The sequence below is a fragment of the Rhopalosiphum maidis genome, chromosome 1 (assembly GCF_003676215.2).
Source record: "Rhopalosiphum maidis isolate BTI-1 chromosome 1, ASM367621v3, whole genome shotgun sequence".
Classification (NCBI taxonomy): Eukaryota; Metazoa; Arthropoda; class Insecta; order Hemiptera; family Aphididae; genus Rhopalosiphum; species Rhopalosiphum maidis.
Window position 1 is genome coordinate 5,846,679 of NC_040877.1, and position 21,581 is coordinate 5,868,259.

The window sequence follows — 21,581 nt, forward strand, 5'->3', positions numbered from 1 at the left end:
TATTATTATTTTATTATTGCTAAAAAATTATTATTATTATTATTATTATTATTATTATGAATATTATTATTTGTATTGTTATTAATTATTATTTTTGTTGTTGTCGTAATTGTCGAACTCCGATTGTTGTTCATTACGATTTCGTTTTGACCCGCGTCAACGTGCCACCTGCTGCTGACCTGTTCGCCGACGACATGGACCGGCCGATCTGCCGGGACGTGGAACGGTCGTCCTTGATGAGCTTGCCGGTACGGCTGGTGGTCCGGATGATCACCTCATCGAGCAGCGACGACTCCTCGCCCGAACTGGCCCGGTTCGGCGTTCGGTTCTTAGTCCGCGCAGCCGACGTGGACCTGCCCGCGCCCGCAACCGCTGATTCTTCCGGGTCGCTTTTGGTCGCTTTGACTGGCCCGTGTCTGGTCGACGACGGCGCCCTGGGGGGCCGGCCGCGCTCGTCGTAGTCTACGGTCCGGCCCTCACCGTGCCGCGGGGCCCACGGCGCTAGCACCGACACTGACCGGGACAGTGTGCGCTTCTGAGCGCCGCCACCGCCGAACGCGTCGTTGCGCGACGACAGCTCTTCGCGGCTCGCCGCCCGCCTGCTCTTGGCTCCGAACACGGACTGGTGCAGCTGTCGCGATTCCGGTATTTCTCCTACTGCACGTCGTCACCGTCCGTACAAAACACATAAGCAAGATAATATTATTGTAAGGTGCGAGATAGACGATAAGAGGACCCGAATACTATGTTATCCCTGTCTTACATCATAATATGGACAACATGGGGACAATTTGCGTTCAGCAGTTCCAATAAGTCTGTTTTATTAGATTTGATATTAGAATGAATTCACCTATTATAAGACTTAAAGTAAGAAAATTATCTGTGTTCTCGCATAGGTTTTTAAATTTTTTTACAATGTTTTTATTTTAAAGCAAGTTATGAGAATTTTTAAATTTTAATACTTTTACAAATTTACCTTTAAGTTTAATAGTAGTTAATTTGACTCTAATATTTAAGTCAACTACACGAAATTGGAACTATTAAACGTAAGTTTTAGTATATTATGCGGTAGTAAGACGGAGACAACATATCCGGATACAACAGTACAATATATAATTTTACGTAGTATACGACGAGTATAATAATAATTGTATTTTTATTCGATAATGGGACCGGGGTAAAATAGGTTTTAATTGTTATGGTATTTGAAAAATGATCAGACAACAGTGGCGTACAAATAGTAGTCTATCTATAACGCCGTATGTTTACAATGTTATCGTTAATATGCTTTAAAAATATACTATCGATTTATTTAATAATACTCTAGAATCAAAACGGACCCACCTATTTGGAACATTTAGGTACGAATTGCCTTGAATATTTTAACTGTAGATTATTGATAAATATAATAATATTGTACAAGTCTACAAAGAGTATTTTTTAAAGAAATCGTTAGAATAAAATCAGTTCCCTAGATTCTTGAATTCCTTAATCCCCCTCCTACGACTTTGAATTTGAACTACTGGCTTATAAAAATATAAACTATATAATAGTAAGGACGTCATATTGTCGTGTACGTAAAGACGCAATTTTAATGTAAAATCTGAGAGTAATGAAAACATTATTTTTTTAGTTAGTTTTGTAATCACACGTATATTACACAATTAGCAACTTTACCCCAAGACCTAATACAATGATCATATTACGTTAATATTATAAATACACATTAATTTATCAATTAAAAATTAAAAATTAATTCAACATAATCGGCATTAATTAAGAGGCTGCTAATTTCAGTGACGTACCCGTGGTGGCGTGCAGATAGACTGTGGACTTGTGCGATTTCTGACTACTATCACCCTCGGTCGTGCTGCCTGCTGAACTGTCAATCAGCGAATGTCTCTTGTCAGCAATCAGCCTAGGCGAATGGTCCATATCTAGAGAGTTGAGATTTCCCACGCTGTGGTATGACCGGGTCGTCCCCTTCGAGTTATTCCGATCGTTCACTCTATGCACTCGGATCTCGTCGTCGTTTTCGCTCCCCGATGTGAACGTCTTCGATCTCTGTATTATAATGTAATCATAAAAACAATACATAACTATGATTAGTCACTTATACACAGAGAATCTCGCATATGTGTGTGTGATTTTGGAACAGCGCACCTTGTTTTTCTTGCCGAATCTATCCAACGACTTGAACCACGCATTGTTTCCGGTCGGTTTCGAAGTTTTGCTTGGAGACGACGTTCTCCTGTTTCCAGACACATGATTTCCCTGTTTGTTCTGTTGACAACAAATATAAAATAATAATTATCATTATAATATTATATTAATATTCAAACAAGATTATTTGCACAATATTTCAAGTTTGAAATTATGTTGTGTGACATGCTTGTGTTGCATATCATAATAATAATTATATTCAATCATAGTTACACGATTATTAACTATTAGTGCTAGCTAAAATATAAATTATGCTAGTCCAAAATACCTTTCTTTTTTTAGAGAAAAATTATATATTACTTTTGAAAACAAGTGTTAACATTCTATGTCTTAGATTTTCAATTTTTAATATGTTCATATAAACTAAGGATAATAGTCCTTAAAATAGATTTTACAAAAACATTAAAATAAATGTAATATTGGATCCAATATTCATAATATCAGGAAAATTTTCACAAATTATAAATTTTGATTGATAAATAAATATTAATTACTAACATTTTCAAATCACCATAGCCCGATAGTTGTCATATTTTCCAAACCCTTTATCATGGGCTTATTGTTCTCGGTACACTAGTTAGTAACAACTACCTACCTCAGTTAAATACCCCGAAAACTAAACGCGTGCTTAAATTTTTATTTTGTAATTTTCAAAAACATTATTTTCTAAATAATATATAGAAAAAGTAGAGAATCTTATTTGAAAAATAAAAATTTGTATCTCTAAAATAAACTTTAAATAAATCATAGTAAAAATAAAAAAACATACCTACAAATTACAATAAATGATATTTATTTCGCTATCAAGTTAGATTTTAAAACTAAGTAGGTACATCAAACGATATTTAAAGGTGTTAGAAAAAACCATAGCATTATAATATTTATCAGAATAAACCAATCAAATAATTCCATATACAAATGAAAATACTCCATGTAAACTATAGTTGACACGTGATCACAAACTTATTAAAATAAATCTAAAAAAAAATTGAAAATATAGTCTTTAATATTGAAAAATTTCAAAAATCAGATTTGGAATTATTACATTACTGAAAAAATGGGGGTAAACATGATTATCATGATTGGTGTATTACTCTAGCTGTATATACACTCCATTATACTCGCGGAGTTGCAATAATCGTAATAATATTGATATAGGTACCTCTATATTCTATTATTATGTTTGTTTTGTATTGTTTTGTTTTTTATTTTATCAATATCGAATCATCTGACTAGGTGAGGGACGTATAATAATAACACGCACTATTTTCTCCATAATATATTATATTAACCTAACCACATTTGACCCTGGGGATATAATATATATATATAACTTCGTGGTTTCGACGTTTTCACATAAAACCGCTTACAAACCAAAAATGGCAATACTATTCCAACATTTCTACACGATTTTTAATTGTTTTTTTTTTATTCTGCAATATGATAGGAATGTACCAACGACGGAACAACATATTATTCTATCCGAAATAACGATTCTTTTCGGCCGTACCTAACAGTTAATAACAGAACACCATAAGAATATGTGAAATAGTTATCTACAAAAAAACTCTTCTCGGCTTCATACTTCCTTAAAAAATGTGTTTTCCCGACAAATCAAATATTTTTCGTTAATTTGAAATATCTTTTGTAGGTACCAAATAACTACAAAAACATTCTGATTTATAACAATATCTATATAATATATTAATACACGTCAGTCATTGCTTATACTTACATATTAATATTATATTATTACCTGCATCGCGTATGATGCGTATTATTATTCGATCGATTTGGATTTTAACGGTATTTATTGCAATTCGCAGGAATGAAAACGTCGGTTTTCGAAGACCATCTGCATTTCGGTGTATTTTCATAGATATATGCAGGTATCTACTGATTGTTGTGGTATATTACGTGAATCGCTGGATCACTATATATAATGTGTGTGTGTAATATTTGCAACGAGCGAGGCCAAGGATGGACAAGGATATATAGTCATATAGACAACACAGGCGTGGAGCACCGGATGGCCGTCGTGTGCGCATATATGGACATCCAGGTTAGATTGCAGCTCGAATAATATACGCGCGCGGAGAAAGCACTATATTAATTGTGACGGGAGTTTCGATCGGCGGAAACGTATTATATTATTATAATTTATAATATACTTCTGCACGCGGGCGATTGGCCACTAGCGGCGGTATGTGATGGATACGCGTGGCCCTACCCCCAAAAAACTATAAAAATCGACAATATTATATAATATTGTAATACCTATGCAATTCGAAAAACGGTATAAACTTATATATATTTATAATTTATAAATATTGTAAGTATATAAATAATGTATATTATATTAAATTATGCGTAACGACAATAAAATCAATCTGCTGCGGTTATTATATTTTTGAATACAATACAATTGCATTATAATATTATCACCACAGTGATATTACATGTATTTTTAATGAAGTGTAATTATGTGCTGCAGTATGACAAGTAGAATAATATTATTAATTGTATACTATTTATAATGATTTAATATATGCCCATAAATAATGGTATTGTAATATTATTGGTTCCTACAGTGACGGATCTAGTACGGGATTTTTTTTTGTATGTGTGTGGGGGGGGGGTTGGAAGAGGAGAGCACAAAATTCCACTAGCTTAATTACGGAAGTATCTAGGATATTATCGTTTGAAGGCAACCCGTGAAGGGCATAATATTCTCCCCAATCCCCATATAACATTGGTTTATTATTTAATCTCTGCATGGCGTTGACTGTATAATGCTTAATAGTAGGTAAAGGTACTCAACTTGTTAATTATTCCCTAATCGTTATATCAATATAAAACATAATGTATTAAGTAAATCCAGGAGCAAAGAACTATGGCGAAGTCTGAATTGGCCACTTCAAAGTTCAAAGGATAGCTTTGCAGAGTACTCGTGCGTTTTTAAAACATTTGGTCAGGCTGATCGACCGAAACGGAATTTTGGTCTTTACGGTGGTATAACAATAATGACACACACATAACCCACCGCATCAAGTTGGTATATACAACATACTATAATTTAATACGTCATAATAAAGCGTTATATAGGTACCTCGGAGAAAGGATAACGATAATATAGCGAAATACTACGTGACAAACCAGTTTTCGGGTGTTGACCATTATGGTTCGCATCCAAATAAAGACGTACACGACATTATATACTATCTATTTCTATATATATAGTGTGGGTATTGCATAACTTCAATTGGCTTATATATTATATTCGACTGAAAATGAAGATTTCCTAGACACGTGATTCTCGTAATATTATTTTGATATAAGATTCACATTCGAATCGTTGAACTTTGTTCAGCTTTAAAAAGTGGATTCTCTTATGAAAAATTAATAGTACTGATACTACTATGCTGGACATCAACGATAAGGAGTCGCTTACCTATATAAATAAGTATACATTTTATTTAATATTTATGATAATAATTATATATTAAGATTATTTTAAAGTGTGGATACACAAATTCTAATGGTTTAACACACATGAGCACAAAATATACTTACGTCTTTCAATATTTTATATAATGTAGTGATAATATATGCTAACAGTGAAACGTTTACGTTCTTAACTCATTATTATGAGTTAAAATCGTTTGCTAGTATAGGCACTTTTGAAAACAAGTACTTCTTATTTCTTAACTTTCACGCCATTTAACCGTTCAAAGAGGTGGTCAGTTGGAGAATGGATGTTATTAAAATCATATAAACACCCATGTATAATATGTTACTGAAAATTACATGATAATTACTTTAGGAAGTATACCGAACGCATGTACATTGAAGTATTGAAAGATTTTATATATATGACATGTATATGTTCGACACGGACGACACGATATTATGTAGAATATTTACCTAAACCAACTTAACTATCTATTTATTTTATCATATTAAATTATACTCTCTATCTTACTCCCTTTCCTATATTTATCTTAACTTATTCAACTTAAATATTTATCACCTAGAATCACTATCATGATTGAATTAGTATAAAACAAATTTAGTCAAATAATTTCATTAATTAAATGTGTTCTATCCCAATATAATAAAAACAAAATAAAAATAGACATTTTTAAGTTGAACTGACTAATATAGGTAAAATATTAGCATTGAATGAATTTAACGCCAAAGGTAATAATATGAAAATAATCGTTAGTACTATGATATATAATATATTATCAGCGTGTGGTTATATGTGCGACCACAAGACGTGCATAGAAATATTGGTTAGCACTTAAATTAGCAAGGTGTTTTAAATTAACACCAGCTAACCATTTACATACCCCATTGTTTTAAAATCATATATATAAATTATTAATGATATAAAATAAACAATACCAACCAAATAATTAAAGAAGTGAAAAAACTTTTTATTTGCTTTATCATTATAATTTTTAAAAATAGATTTTAGGAAGTTCTACAAAAAAATCACAGAGAGAAATGTATGTAAACATATCTTGCAACAGAATAATTATGGAGAATGAATGCATATATAATATAAGTGTACATATTATATTATGACAACAATATATACATAAAAAAAAATTAAATCTTAAATCTTAAATATAATATGCTTGATTTATAAATTATTATCACTGTAAACGACCTTTTTATATTTAAGTAATATTTTATGATATTTGTATATATAACTTGCAGCGTAAGTCGAAGTTTGAATCCCGAAAATTAATGGGCGACGTTTACCTATACAAATCATTTAACTACAGCCAATATAGGCAACAAGGGAATGATTCAGGTATTATTGTTATTAATATATTATTATGTATTTATGTATATATATTAAATAAGAGAGGATGATTAATTATCTATACAATAATAAACCAAAAAACCAAATTACATTGAGAAAGCTTCTGATATTAAAAAGTATTCAAGACAATTTATGTTGCACGGCGCATGGAAAAAAATGACTACGAAGCTCTTGGAAATATTTTTATATGTTTAGGTTGTGAAATATATGTTGTCACTATTGAGATGATGGATAAATTATATTGGCATGTCTTTCCATTAAATTAACGATTAAATACTTAATTTAAAACAAAATATACGGACGCATTTTGTAATTTCCGATGTCCTATAATTAAGCCTGACCAACTGAAAATAAAAACTATTTAGGTTATTTTTTAAAATATTATTATCTTCTAAATGTGTACCACATGTAGGTATCAACGTCTCTTTAAATTCTGAACTGGGTTATCTGATAATGTTATAATTAAGAGATTTGAAATTAATATGTCTGGATTAAATGGTAACTTTATTAAAAGATTTTAAGTAATATATATATAGGTTCCTACTTATTCCCGATTACATATATTACGAGTATATTTTATTTTTTAAAAAAACAATAATTTGTACAAAATAGAATACATTTTAAATGTATGGGGTTAATATAATAATATTAGAAAAAAAATTAAATTAATTACTTAGTTAATAATTTGTCATTACATATCTATCATTCATGAAAATAATTTAACTCAAATTATAAATTACAGTAAAACCTCGATAAGACGGAACTTCGGTAAAACGGAGACCCAGGTAATACGGGAAATTTCTTTGGTACTTTTTTAAAATTTCATTTTTTTGAACCCTGTCAAAACGGAAACCCTGTTAACACGGAAAAATTGCATGGTCCCAAGCGATTCCGTCTTATCGAGGTTTTACTGTACTTAAAAAAAATAATAATAATAATAGCTCAATATCTATGTGATATAGTTAAAAGTAAGTAACTTTAAAGTTTAAATTTTTAACTCATTAATACCCAGCCTTGCCTATACAAATTAATGTTATGTTAATTGTTATACATGTTGATGCCGTAGGATGATATCGTTGTATTTATAACAAGTCTAACATTTTAGTTATGTATCGGTTTTGTATTTTAATTTTATCGTAGGTACATATACATATTTCGTTTTTCCTAATACAGTAATAACTATTAACTAGATAATCTATAGATTGTGCAATACTGCAGCAATAACAATTATACAATGGCTAACATTATGTATATATATATATATACACGTGTGTGTGTGTGTGTGTGCATGTGTGTTTTAATATAATGTGTTGGCAACGAGATTTCAACCATGTCCGTCCATTGAACATGTTTACAAAAGAGGAGTTCATATGTTTCGAAAGATTTCGTAATTTTGTCTGTTTTTCCAATAATATTTTTAATAGATATAGACGTGGGATTGTAGGAAATTGCGAAAAGAAAAACTAGCATTTTTAATAAAACGTGACGATCCACAAATTTGTTAACATTGTATTTATTTTTTTCTTCTTAAAAAAAAACTCATTTATATATTATAATGTCAAGCGTCAACGGTATAATACGAGAACGTATTAATGAATCAGTTTATTAGACTAACTTATAACTTTATAAGCTAACGTATGGTGCCAAATTGATGAAGTATAATAGTAGCTAAACCGCGCCAAAATTCGATCGTATTAAAAAAAATATATAAAACTTCCCAAAAATATATTTTCTATTTCGTAGCTTTTTCTTTTCGTTAAATATTTAATGTTTAACATATATTAAATGTAAATAAAACATATAGTATCGAACACTTTCGGCGTTATTGCCGAAAAAACGTGACTAATCGACTCGTTATAGGATAGCGAGGGCGAGAATAATTTGACCAAATTTGGTACTCGTCTGCGACACGAGGACTTTATGCTTGTAAAATTTCGTCATCAAATAACGGATTAAAATCGATTTACTCACATAGTATGCGTCATAATCAAAAATAAACACAAAAAAGGGGTTGCACGATGTTTGAAAATTCAAAATGTACTATATACACTAAACAAAACAAAGGTGTATTTTATAGAATTTTAAATCTTTTTCTTTATTATGATTATGTATCGTACTTATAATATAATATGCTTTGAAATATATTATGTAAAACGTTTTTCGGTTTCAACGGATTTTTTCGAATAACGGTTGTAATAATTCATTTACATTTTGTACTGAATACTGGCATTGATAATTTTTGAAAACAATCATTTTTTAAATTGTAGAGGTGGCCTTGAAACGTTACTTACCAAAGTATTTACCAAACACCTAAAACCACACGAATATATTCAAAACTAAATTTGTATATACTTTGGTTCTAAACTTACAAATTGAGTAGAAAAAAATAAAAAATATGAAAATACCTCGTGGAAAGTGGAAGGGTTATCAGTTGCATAATTCAGTTATACATGTTTTTTTTTTTGGGGGGGGGGAGTGTCATTTTCGTAATTTTACTTGTTCTTTTAGCTCGAAAATTTGTTTATAAGCAATAAGGCATCATAAACACTTCTCAATACAACTATTGCGATTTAAGTACATGTATAAGTGTGTGGAAACGTGGAAACAAATTATATTAAAACAATTCGTATCGAAGTCATAGCATAAATATGCGAGTCGGTACTCGGTACATTTGTAGACTAGTATACTACAAAATTTGTAGCTTCTGTTTAGTTCAATGTATGTATAGTATTGTATACACTCCAATAATTTAATCCTTGAAAAATCATCAGTGTTAAACATGTAAATAAATGTCTTAAAAAAAATTCCTTTGGGAGGGAGGGGTATGATACCCAAATCCTCCATTCCGTAATTACACCTGTACTGGTGAAAATTTACTGACGGCGTTTATTATTATATTAGGTATTTAAATATTTTATTATATTATCGTATAGAACCTTAAAGTTTGCGCAATACGACAGTATTATAGGTACTGCGGTGCACCTTTAATTTATCAATATAATAATATATTATTATCGTGTACTTACGTTGTCGGTGCCCGTGAACACGTTGTACCGTTTTCGTAAAGACGACGTGTAAGACTCGGGATCGGACGAGTTGTACTGAGTTCTGGCAGAAGGCGACGGCCGCTTGTTCTCCTTTGACGCGGACGAGCCACCGGTGAATAGCATCTTGAACTTGTCCAGCCTGGAACGTTTCTTGGCCGGTTTATCGGCGGCGTACACGGAAGCGGAGCGCGACGGCCCGTTGACGACGGTCACGTTGTTCCGGGAAACGATGGTCGGCATGCCGGACGAGGCCCGGGACGTCGGCGGACGCCCGCGGCCGGCGTCCACCGTCCGGGCGGTCGCGTCGCGGTGATGGTGGTCGTCGTGGTGGACGGCGGCGTCGCGGTAATCGCGGCGGTCACGGTGGTCGGCGTCGACGGCACTGTCTTCGTGGTCGTCGCCCGCACCGTCGCCGGACAGCCTGGGCGTCCTGCGGGCGAACCGGTGCTCCGTGACGATCTTCCGCTCGAAGTATCTGTCACCGCCGCCGAGCGTCTCGTTCTTCTTGTACACAGTGGCGTACGTGTCCGGCGCCGGCGACTCCGTCGGAGTTCGCGCGCGCGCCGCCGCCCCCGCCCCCGTCCGTTGCGGTCTGACCACCACGGCGGCCGCGCGTTTCTGCAGCCTCGACTCGAGCGCGTCCCGCCTGTGGCTGAGATCGTCGTACGACGTCCACGTGTCGTCCATGCCGCCGGCCGAGCGATACTGTTGTCGTTGTCGTTGCGGTGGTGGCGGTCGGTCAGCTGCCGCGTCGTCCGGTAGGTGGACGATGGTGGGCGACGACGTGGCCGTGTACGAAAACGGTTCGTTGCCGTTGTGCGCGTGGGCAAAGTCTGGCGATGACGACTGCAGCGGCGGCGGCGGCGGCGGTGACGGCGGCGGTTGACGGGCGAGTTCGGCTGCCGCCGCCGCCTGTTGTTGTTGTTGTTGTTGGTGCTGCTGCTGCTGTTGCTGCAGTTTCCGGACGATCCGGTCGACCTTGTGGCCGCGGACCGGGCGCGGCGGGGACGCGCCGCCGTAGTCCAGCGGGCCGCCGACCGAATACTTAAAGTACTCGTCTCGCGGCGACGATTCGATGATGGGCGACAGCTGTTTTTTCGCCCGGACCGGCGCCGGGGGTGGCGACGGGCCCGGCGCTACCGACGGTTCCGCGGACCGGTCCACGGCCATCGCCGTCGGTCGCTTTTTGATCTTCGTCTTGATCCGCTGGATGGTGCCGAACAGCGATATCGAACGTTTCGCGTCGCCGCCGTCGCCGGACGCCAGGGGCTTGTCCCGGTCACCCGCGTCGCTAACGCTCCTGGTCAACTTGCCGCCACCCGAAGACGACGCGGTCGATCGTCTTTTCGGCGGTGCCGCCGCGCTCGTCAGGTCCGTCGACGACCGATATTGTTGACCGCCGTGCCGCTGTTCTTCCCACGTCGGCTGCTCCCTCTTCCTGATCCGGTTCTTTGGCCTGTCCAACGACATGTACGACGATAGTTTGCCTGTGTCCGCAACAGACGCCAATAAATTTAAAACACGTTTATTATACACGAATTTGTGTCACGAAAATATTAAGCATTTGAAAAATATTGTTTAATCTTTTAGTACTTTTCTACCCGGAAGTATCGTACCGCAGTATTGATATTCCAGTAAGAGAATATAACATAAATATTCAAAGAACATATAGCATGGATTTTTTTATTTTCAAATCCTTTAAAGGATATTCTACATTTTTTCTTTTTTTTTACTTCTTGGCCATAATCGAAAATATATATTCACTTTATATACATTTATCGTGTACACAGAGACGAAACATTTCGCTTGTTTATTTTTTTTACATCTCATTCTATTGATTCTATATATATATATACATATAGTATTATAATTATGTTTTTATCCACTCTGGTAGATATTAAGTAAAAACTCATACGTAATGTTTGTTCAGTCTCGACTGTAATTTTTACAAAAAAAATACTACATGCCCCCAGCGTTGAGATTAAATAAATATTTTTTTACTTAAGATAAAATGACAAAAACATATCTAGATAAAGATATTTTTTTTCATATATTGAACTAACCATCTAACTTTTGAGAGTATAACTTAGCTGCCACTTAAAAATGATTAAAACACAGTTATATATTCATACCCCAAAATAACATGAAAAATAATTCAATTTAAAAAAATCTTTCTGTTTTTTAATTTTCTAAGATTTATAATTCTGTAAAAAAAAAAATAAGTTTCTATCAATAATAATTTTATTGGTCAATATGTTTGAAAATAAAAAATCTAAGTAGATACTGATTGAGAGGTAAAATAGTTACTAAGAATATTATAAAGTACTAATAATATGTATACAAAACTCTGAAATACTCATATATTTAAAAATGTATTTCCATTTTATATAAGTACATTATTAAAGTAAGATAATTTATTTACTGTAAGATATTTTTTATTATTAAACCAGGAAAATTGTTTTTATTCTGTAAATTATTTTGTTATATTCTTATGATGGAAAAGTTTTACAATTTATTTTAATGATGTTAAAAATAAGTTATTACATATTTTTATTTTTTTATTTTGTTCAAACAGAAAGAATAAATTCATTAAATTAAATATGTGTTTAAAGACTTTTAGGTTTTGGGTACATAAAAATTCACTTTTTATTAAAATAGAATAAAATATCTTCATATTTTTAAATTGTATTAGTGATATTCACGTTAATTGCAAACTTTATAAATCTATTAATAAATAATATTATAATATGATGGTTATTAAAAAATAATTTGATGATAAAAATAGATTTTTAAATTGAGGAGTTAATCATTTACCATTTTCTTCCAATATATAAATTTACAATCGATAGTTAAAATTGGAAATACTTCATTATCTTTGGGGTATTTAAATTTTATTTTTAATGTTATTTATACTTCTTTTAGTTTTTTTTTTTGTTCTTCAATATTCTCAGAATAACCTGTGTCAAAACAATAGTAATGTATCTTGAGACCATGAATTATTATTATTATTGGTCAATAACATTTTTTAACAATACACACAATATATGTAATCTTAAATATTTTTTACATTATGAAATAGCTAACTTTTAAATAATTTCAATACCGGGAACATTTTTTTATTTTTATTGTAAGCTTATTATTACAATATTATATTTTATATAATATACATATATCCAATCATAATATTATACCTAATACCTTACACCGGACTACTGCAGTTACATATAGGTACAATCTAAAATGATGTTAGTAATAACAATATTATAATTTTCGATACTAAATGGTCGCATTTACCTTCAGAATTCCATTTTTTCGAATCTGTCCCTCCAAAGCTGGTTTTTCGTTGAAGGGACCCTCCATCTGGTTTGCTCCTCTGCTGTCTTCTCGGCGGTACATCCGAGTGCAGCGAGGCCACGCTATCCGCCTGCTTAAGTACGCGGTCAGCTTCCAACGCAAGTTCACGCTTGGATGCTTTGATCTTTTCCCTGCGAACTGGCGTGGGCACCAAGTGGCCTTCACCATCTCCAGCTAAAGCTTCCACAATACTTGCTGCATCCGAGTTGCCTTATAAACAAATAAAAAAAAAGTCAGGAACCACATACGTTCATCAAATAAATATCTTGGAATTCGTATAAAAATTATATTTTTCAGACTCATAAATATACGAGAAGTCTTGTCCGTTAACAGTTTTTTCGTGCCATCTCATGATACATCAACAATCATGCGATACGCTCATTACGATATGATCATTACAAAATTACTAGAAACACGCATTACGAGGATCAAATTTAAAATTATTCTAATATTACAATAGTTTTATGTTTGTAACCAAAAAACTAGACAATGTGAATTTAATTTTTTTGTTTAATATTATTCGAAAAAGCTCGAAATTATAATACTTTTTTAATAAATAGATTTCTAGTATTGATTATTCAAATTATTTTATATTTTACGTTATGAGAAAAATAATTACTGTGACATTTATTTTAGACATTATTATATTCATTCCCAGGTATAATAATTGTTAATTAATATCTATTTTATAAATTATGAAAAATAGTTAAATGTTTTTAGAAACTCTAGAATGCTAAATTGTATATTCTTGTATCATGTTTAAATAATTAATAATACTTTAAATACATATTTACCGTCAGTGTTATTATAGAGGTAATTATAGGAGGTACATACCACCTACCTATATCTAATATAAGTAGGTACGACTTAATAATTACTTATTACCTACTTAAGAAGATCCAAACAATATGCACTTAAAACTATAATATCTATTTTTTTTTTTTTTATAAAAATTCTATACGAAAATATCTTGAATCTAATCTGTAAAACAATATTACCCATACATGTACATATAGCATAAAATTATTATTTTTCCATTATAACTTTATTACCAACAATAAAGTGATTTTCAACGAATTATTTAGAATTGCATATGTCAAGGCATGGCAATAGTAAATGTATGACAACTATTAATTTGTCCGGAAATATTTGTGGTTATATTCCAAAAACGTTACAAAATATTATTCATGACATTGAACGACGCCCCATTTCTTGACCTTCTCCTGTACTGGTCTAATAGGTGGACTAGCTCTATACTTCTCGGTTTGTCACGTTATCTATACGAACATGTTCAGTCCATCATACAGACTAAACTTTCATTCTTATCGTTAATTTCTTTAAATCTTTGTAATATAGTGTCCTTATTCAGCTTTTGTACAATCTCAAATCGTTTATTCGACCTCTAGACAAATAATATAACAATATACGTTTTCATTTTTTATTTCCACGAGTGCCCTAAATACTTCGAATGATCTTGAGCACCTTTTATTCAAAAAACTGAATGAAACCGTTTCTTTAATCTCTAGTTGTGTTCCATTTAAACACATGTTTACACATGATATTTTTATAAATCTACAATATTTACATTATATTCAATAACTAAGAATTTGTATCTTGACTACGTTATATATGCAACTATGCAAGTATATTATAATTTATATTAAACAATAAACACATATTAATGTTAAATTACATGGGTTATGATTTTATGAAGTTATTCGTAGTTCGGTAATATATAACACTTATTCACATTATTTATCCGATTGTTCGGACAGCAGGTCTAAAAAACATATTATATTAGGCATTTAGGTATATGATTGCAAGATAATATTATAATGTTTAAATAATATTATTAATTTGGCGGCAGTCTATTCTTAAAAACCTAATTTATTTTTTATTTTAACGTTAATAGTTATGTTTCGTGACCTGTGATGAGTAACTATATTTTAAAGGTCGATAGAAACTATGTATATACCTATGTTTTTTAAATATTATAATAATTGATTATGTAATAAATTCCTATTTATTGAGTTTTTTTCTTCAAAATCATCAATCAACTCCTACTTATTTTATTGACAGTGGCTTCGTAGTTCGTACTAAATAGTAAATACACATGTACATATTATACAATCCATACCTAAGTTTTATTTTCGTAATAAAAGTTAAAAAATCTTTTGTTTCTACTGCTTGCTTCTCACACACATACACAAGTTTACAATTTATTATCGTATATTCTTCCATTCATAATAATATATTGTCGATATTAATATCTTTGCATCTGTCCTTGGTTATTCAACTTTATTTATGTTTTATTCTTCTAGATCATTTCCTCTGAAATGCTTGTACACATTTTTTAATAACAGTCGAGCTATATTTAAAAAAAAAACTCTGTACATAATATGGGTATTTATATACAAAATGTGCAAAATAATTTTTTTTTTATTATTGTAATTAAAATGACCATAATTATGTTTTAAACCCTCGTCATATCGTTCGTTTCACTGCAGTGGACACGTCATCATCATTCATTCTATCGTGGCACCTACACTTCTAGTGGAAGTTCAACTTAACCTTTTCAGAGAGCGTCCAGAAATGATCCTTACTTAATGTCCCAAGTGCCTCCCGAATAAGGTATCATCCGAGTGTATCCCCCCCAAAAAAAAGGTTAAATAGGGTCACGGTGTACAATTAATTAATTATTTTAGCTTACACAATTACACCCATCCTAATTTTTAGTATCTTGCTTGCCGTTTTGACTTGAAAAGTTATCTAGAAATAGCATTTGTTAAAAACTAAAAATACGAATTGTCTATTACGAAACTATAATGAACTCCTATTTGTTGACAGTGAATGAATCGTAGGTGTACTTAGTTCTAATCGATATCGAATAACAAAATACAGTTTATCTACATTGCTACAGCCTTAACTGTGAAAATCGCGTTTATAATATTATAGTTTTAAATTTGAACTATTATAATCAATCGTCGAACTTGTATCTTAAACGTTTTTGGTCGATTAAGTAATTTTAATTAATTAAGTAACTACAGCTGCGGACTAAGAATGCAACTATGCAATTCATTATAATTTGTCAATAATACTGTAGTTGTAGACGTACTTGGGAAATCGAATGTATTTTGTTCATAAGACCTGCGGATGCACTCGGGCTATGAAAAAGGTAAAAATTAAAAACGTGACACACTCGGGATATCTCATCGTGTGCTCACCGTGTTTAGGTTTATAATAATAGTAAAAAAGGGCAAAGTTATTACCCGTGTTCAAAAAAAATAACATTATGTATACAATACACATTATATAAATTATACAAAATTGTCCCCATTCTACGACATATTTCATTTACACACTTTACACGTAGAATGGTTTGTATAAGATTTTGGGTTAAAAGTGTAATTTTATGTACAGGTGCATTATTTGTATGTGAAAAATTATTTAAATTCTATTAAAAAAAAAAAACTTCAATGCATATAGTTATGATATAACTACATATTTCAAAGTGGGAGGAGGCTTACCGGCGTGTCTTCCTAAATGGAAATTTGTAAGCTTCATTATTTCGACATTATTTTTCGCCGGCTTGTGGCAGGTTAAACTGTGTGGGGAGGAGGCGTACACGCGCATATTTTAATAATATGTCAGGTTAGGTAAAACAATAAACCATACGGACCTCGGCAATCCCGACACTGACCATAATATCGTGTTACAATAATATATAGCCTAACCCAATCTAATGTCTATAGTACCTATACGTACGCATAACCACGTTACATGCACGAGAACCACATAGTTGACGTACACGAAATAGACTATAAGTAATAACTATAAAAAAAAAAATACGTTATTATATAAGACAGGACGAGAAGACTTATTGTGTGCATACCGATTTTCTTGATTCGCACGTCCCGATTGAACGACACTCTTGGCCTCTGCGACGAGTCGGACTTTTGCGAGTCCGATCTGTACACGTCCAGCATGTTTGGGGAGTTTAGCTCGGGATCTGTGGACAAAACGAGTGCACAAATGTATAGTTTTATATAAAAAATGTGCATATAAATACCTATGTTTAGGTAATTAAAATATTAAATTCGCTTAATCGTTGTCACGCGCGTTGGTGTGTACAGTGTTTGTGTTTCACGTGTGGTCGTCGAACACACACACACACGCACGCACGCACGCGACGAATAAACATAATAAAAATATGAAACATTTCATTATTATTGTAATAACGACGACGACAACAACAACAACAACAATGCAAATTGTAAAAAAGAAAAACTAATAGCCTGCGAAACCAAAATTGTAAAACAACTTTTAAAATAAAACGAACTAATAATAATAACTTAGTATAATGTTCTATTGGGTATGCGCTCGAGTGGAATAATTATTATCAACAAAGTTTGGGTCTTTGCGTGCATCATAATATGTGCGGACACCTAAATAATATTGCAAAGGCGGGCGCATTGATTAGTTAATAAGTTAAAGGTAGGTACATATCGGCTAATTCTCTAAAAAACTTAATAACTTAACTATAGTCGGAGAATCCGTCGTAACGGCACTTATTATTAGTTATTTTACACCATATAAACTTTAAACTTTCAGAAGGTTAAATGATATTATATATTGTATACGCGTTAACCGTTAGGTATAATTATTAATAAAGCTCAATAACTCTACAAACCCAAGGAAATGCTGCCCGTCGCCTTTGCATAATAATAACGTTAACAATAATATTACCTATGTCAGCTAATTCCGTTCTCTCTGTTCTTTAATTTTTTATTTTTTTCGTCGGTCCGTCCGCCTAACTCCGCGGCGGCGCGTGGCGTTGAGGTAGGAGTGCGCGCGCGATCGTTGCGTCACTGTCCATGTAGGGTAACCCGGGTATCGGAGCCCGAGGACCGCGTGGCCCACACGAAACTACGGCGCCCACACTGCCCAATATTATATGCCGCGCGTATGCGTGTGCGCCGCGTGCCTATATATTATTATGATTGTAACGCGTCTTCGCGGCTGACGGACACGTCGGCTTTTCGTATAATAATATATTTTATAGTTTTATAATATAGTGATTATATAAATATTATACCTACCAATGGGATTTTGAAAATATTTTTCGCCAAATTTCGAGTCGTTAAAAAACAACATTTTTGCAAACATTATAATAATATTATGTTACCGTATTTTTCAAATTATTTTTACTTTATTATTCAAATGGCAATGCAAATTTTGTAATTCACTATGCGTAAAAATCGAATTTTGAACGAGTAGTTTAAGTAAAAATAACGAAGATAATTAAAATAAACTGTGAAAAATATTATGTTTATGTACTGGGTACAGATATTTTGATTTTCTGACACTAACCAATTTTGGGTAACACGCTCAATATCATTATACCTATTATGTTGTTTTACCCATTATTATACATCACTATTTAAATTGCTATAATAATACTTTTAAACAACGATATATTATATTTTTGGTTTAACTTAAGAATTTAAGATCTTAGGTATCTAACCTAAATTGCAAAATAATGACGATAAACCAAAAAACATATGTATGATTCATACATTTTTCTTGAAGTGAAAAATATCAAATATTTTTTTATTGACTTATTATAGCAATTAAAAATTAACCAAGTAAAAAAAAAAATATTTTCAGTTACGTAAACCGTTTTTGAAATAACTGGTGCTTTACGTCAATAATAAATCACCTGATGTGTTGTGTGCATCTATTCATACTACATATTAATCAATATCATATTTTCAACGGGGGAATAGTAAATGCATCTTGTTTTTATTGCAGTAACAATAATAGATGTTCAACAGTGAACACATTTTTACCGGGGGCCAATAATCAATATATAGGTAATATAAGGTTGCGTAAAAGATTGCGAACATTATATTATTTGTCCGCCGTAAATTTATATATGGAAAATCAGTGAACCCTATTAAAATATTTTGATTCCGTATGTGTATAATAAACACAATACGTTAAGATAATATTATACAAGCAAATGTTGAAACGCCAAAACGCATTTATAATAATAATTAATATATATTATCGACCGAAGTCGTTTGTAAACGCTATAAACAACATTTTACGCGTTTACCTCACATTATATTATTATACTGCGTTGTGTAGCGTACACGGTTTTGCGTTCGTTATTAATTATTATTTATTAACAGCATCTTGCCATAAATAACCCCACGATAACGGTAAATATATGCTTTCATCACTTTGTCGTGCAATCAATCGTTATCAATATCAACTTGTCTAAAAATTTAAAAAATTTAAAATCACACAAAAAAAATATAGAAAACACGGATAATAGTCAATACTGTTGCTTTTTACATCTCCGTATACAGTACCGACTATGCGGGATTTAGTCTACCAATCAGGCTATAATGAGTTAGGCTAATGACTCATTACTACTACATAGGTATTTTGTTACTTTTTAAGGAATGTGTGATATAGAAAGATAATTCTTTTGTATAAAAATATTTCGGATCGTACTGATTTCAATAAAGTAAACTTAATTTTGCTTTTTTTCCATTTGTTCATTTTTTCTTATTTTATTTTTCACATTATTTTCAAAAAATTTTAACATATCTCTATGTACACGAAATTATATTTCGACTATATATTAAGTATTATCGTTAGAAATCATAAAATCAGTAAAAACAACTTGACCAAATATATGTTATTTAATGTGTAGTTTAAATTTGTTTTATTATAATTTACATTTAAATAAAATAATGCTGTTTTTTGCTTTTTTAAGGATTTATTTTACTACAAAATCCTAGCCGCCCTACTAATGACTAATGATCAATGAGTCTCGGCAATGATAAACCCCATATCTTTTAATTTTTCCACATTGTATTTTACTCGTGTACTTCTGTTATCATTATTTTCTTTTTATAATTTACAAGAATAATTTTCGTATTTAATTATTATTATACATTATATCTATTTTAATGCTATGAAACTATGTACACATGTCTTCCATCTCGTTATTTATGTCATTTAAAAAAAAAAATGAATAAATGAATAAGTTCTTATAATTGACAATGGACAAAACAAAATCCAAAGGGACACCCTTATCTCCTTTCTTAACCAGCTCACCCCTTGAGCATACGTATAAACACGATATAATTCATAATTAATATTTCGACAGTGCTATCACCGTGGTTATGCGCAGCACGGGACATCGCTCGATCGTTATAGGTATATACATAATATTATATATATATATATGATACGTAAAGTGCGCGCGTAGGTCGTACAATAATACAATAACATTTATAGTATTGTACTCGTTGATATCCTTTACAGTTGTGTGTGTGTGTCAAGCATATACATATATATATATATATATATATTTATATTATTTATAAGCATATCATACGTATGTGTGTATACGGCAGCGTTTCCGGCGAATATAATAAACAGCTGCTGCAAAACGAATTTTGGCCGTCAAGGTCGCAAGCTATAACACGCGAAAAACAAGAATCTATTCAATTCGCCCACTCGGGCCAAAGCTCGCGCGTGTAATTGTGTTGCGGTCTACGAGTGACGAGTGGTTACCTATAGCACCTTAATAGTATATTAGTATATATATACGATATTTATATACACCTATGTAGTTGTATTATTATTAGGTAGGTACCTATTAGGTGTATATATGCATATTTCGTATTGGTATACACGGGCATCATTCGTAATGCTATATTATTGTACGCACGTGTATTACTAAAGGTAGTTCGGGATCTAGAATATAATAAGACAAGTGGGATTCCTTGGTAACCGTTATTAGTACGAGGAAAATGCTTCAGCGTTTATTCAAAAAACATGACAAAAGCCAAGAATTACAATTGTAAAAACATTTTACGAGCGCAATAATAAAAATATACCATTGTTTTAAAGCATGGTTTATCCGTTGGATCACGCCGTGTTTTACGTATAAATACGATGAATCCGTCGAAAAAGAAAACAACTTGTACTTCGTCGCGTCGAACGCATCGTGTAACTATAATTGCGACGGAATAACACGATCAGAAAAAAATCGGTGGGTTCACGTATGCGAGAGAGTGATCTGATGGATTTATAAATTATAC

General features: G+C 32.5%; 1 protein-coding gene across 1 annotated transcript in view; it reads right to left on the reverse strand.

Moving 5' to 3' along the window:
- Window positions 1–16: 16 nt before the first annotated feature.
- The window catches only part of LOC113549659, a 39,812-nt gene continuing 18,247 nt past the window's right edge, over window positions 17–21,581 (reverse strand). The window contains exons 2-7 of the mRNA XM_026951057.1: window positions 17,351–17,467; window positions 13,399–13,668; window positions 10,084–11,591; window positions 2,164–2,283; window positions 1,806–2,064; window positions 17–657 (exon numbers count right to left, since the gene is read on the reverse strand). Coding sequence (XP_026806858.1) covers window positions 134–657; window positions 1,806–2,064; window positions 2,164–2,283; window positions 10,084–11,591; window positions 13,399–13,668; window positions 17,351–17,467 — 2,798 coding nt within the window. The 3' untranslated portion in view covers window positions 17–133. The remainder of the gene's footprint in view (window positions 658–1,805; window positions 2,065–2,163; window positions 2,284–10,083; window positions 11,592–13,398; window positions 13,669–17,350; window positions 17,468–21,581) is intronic.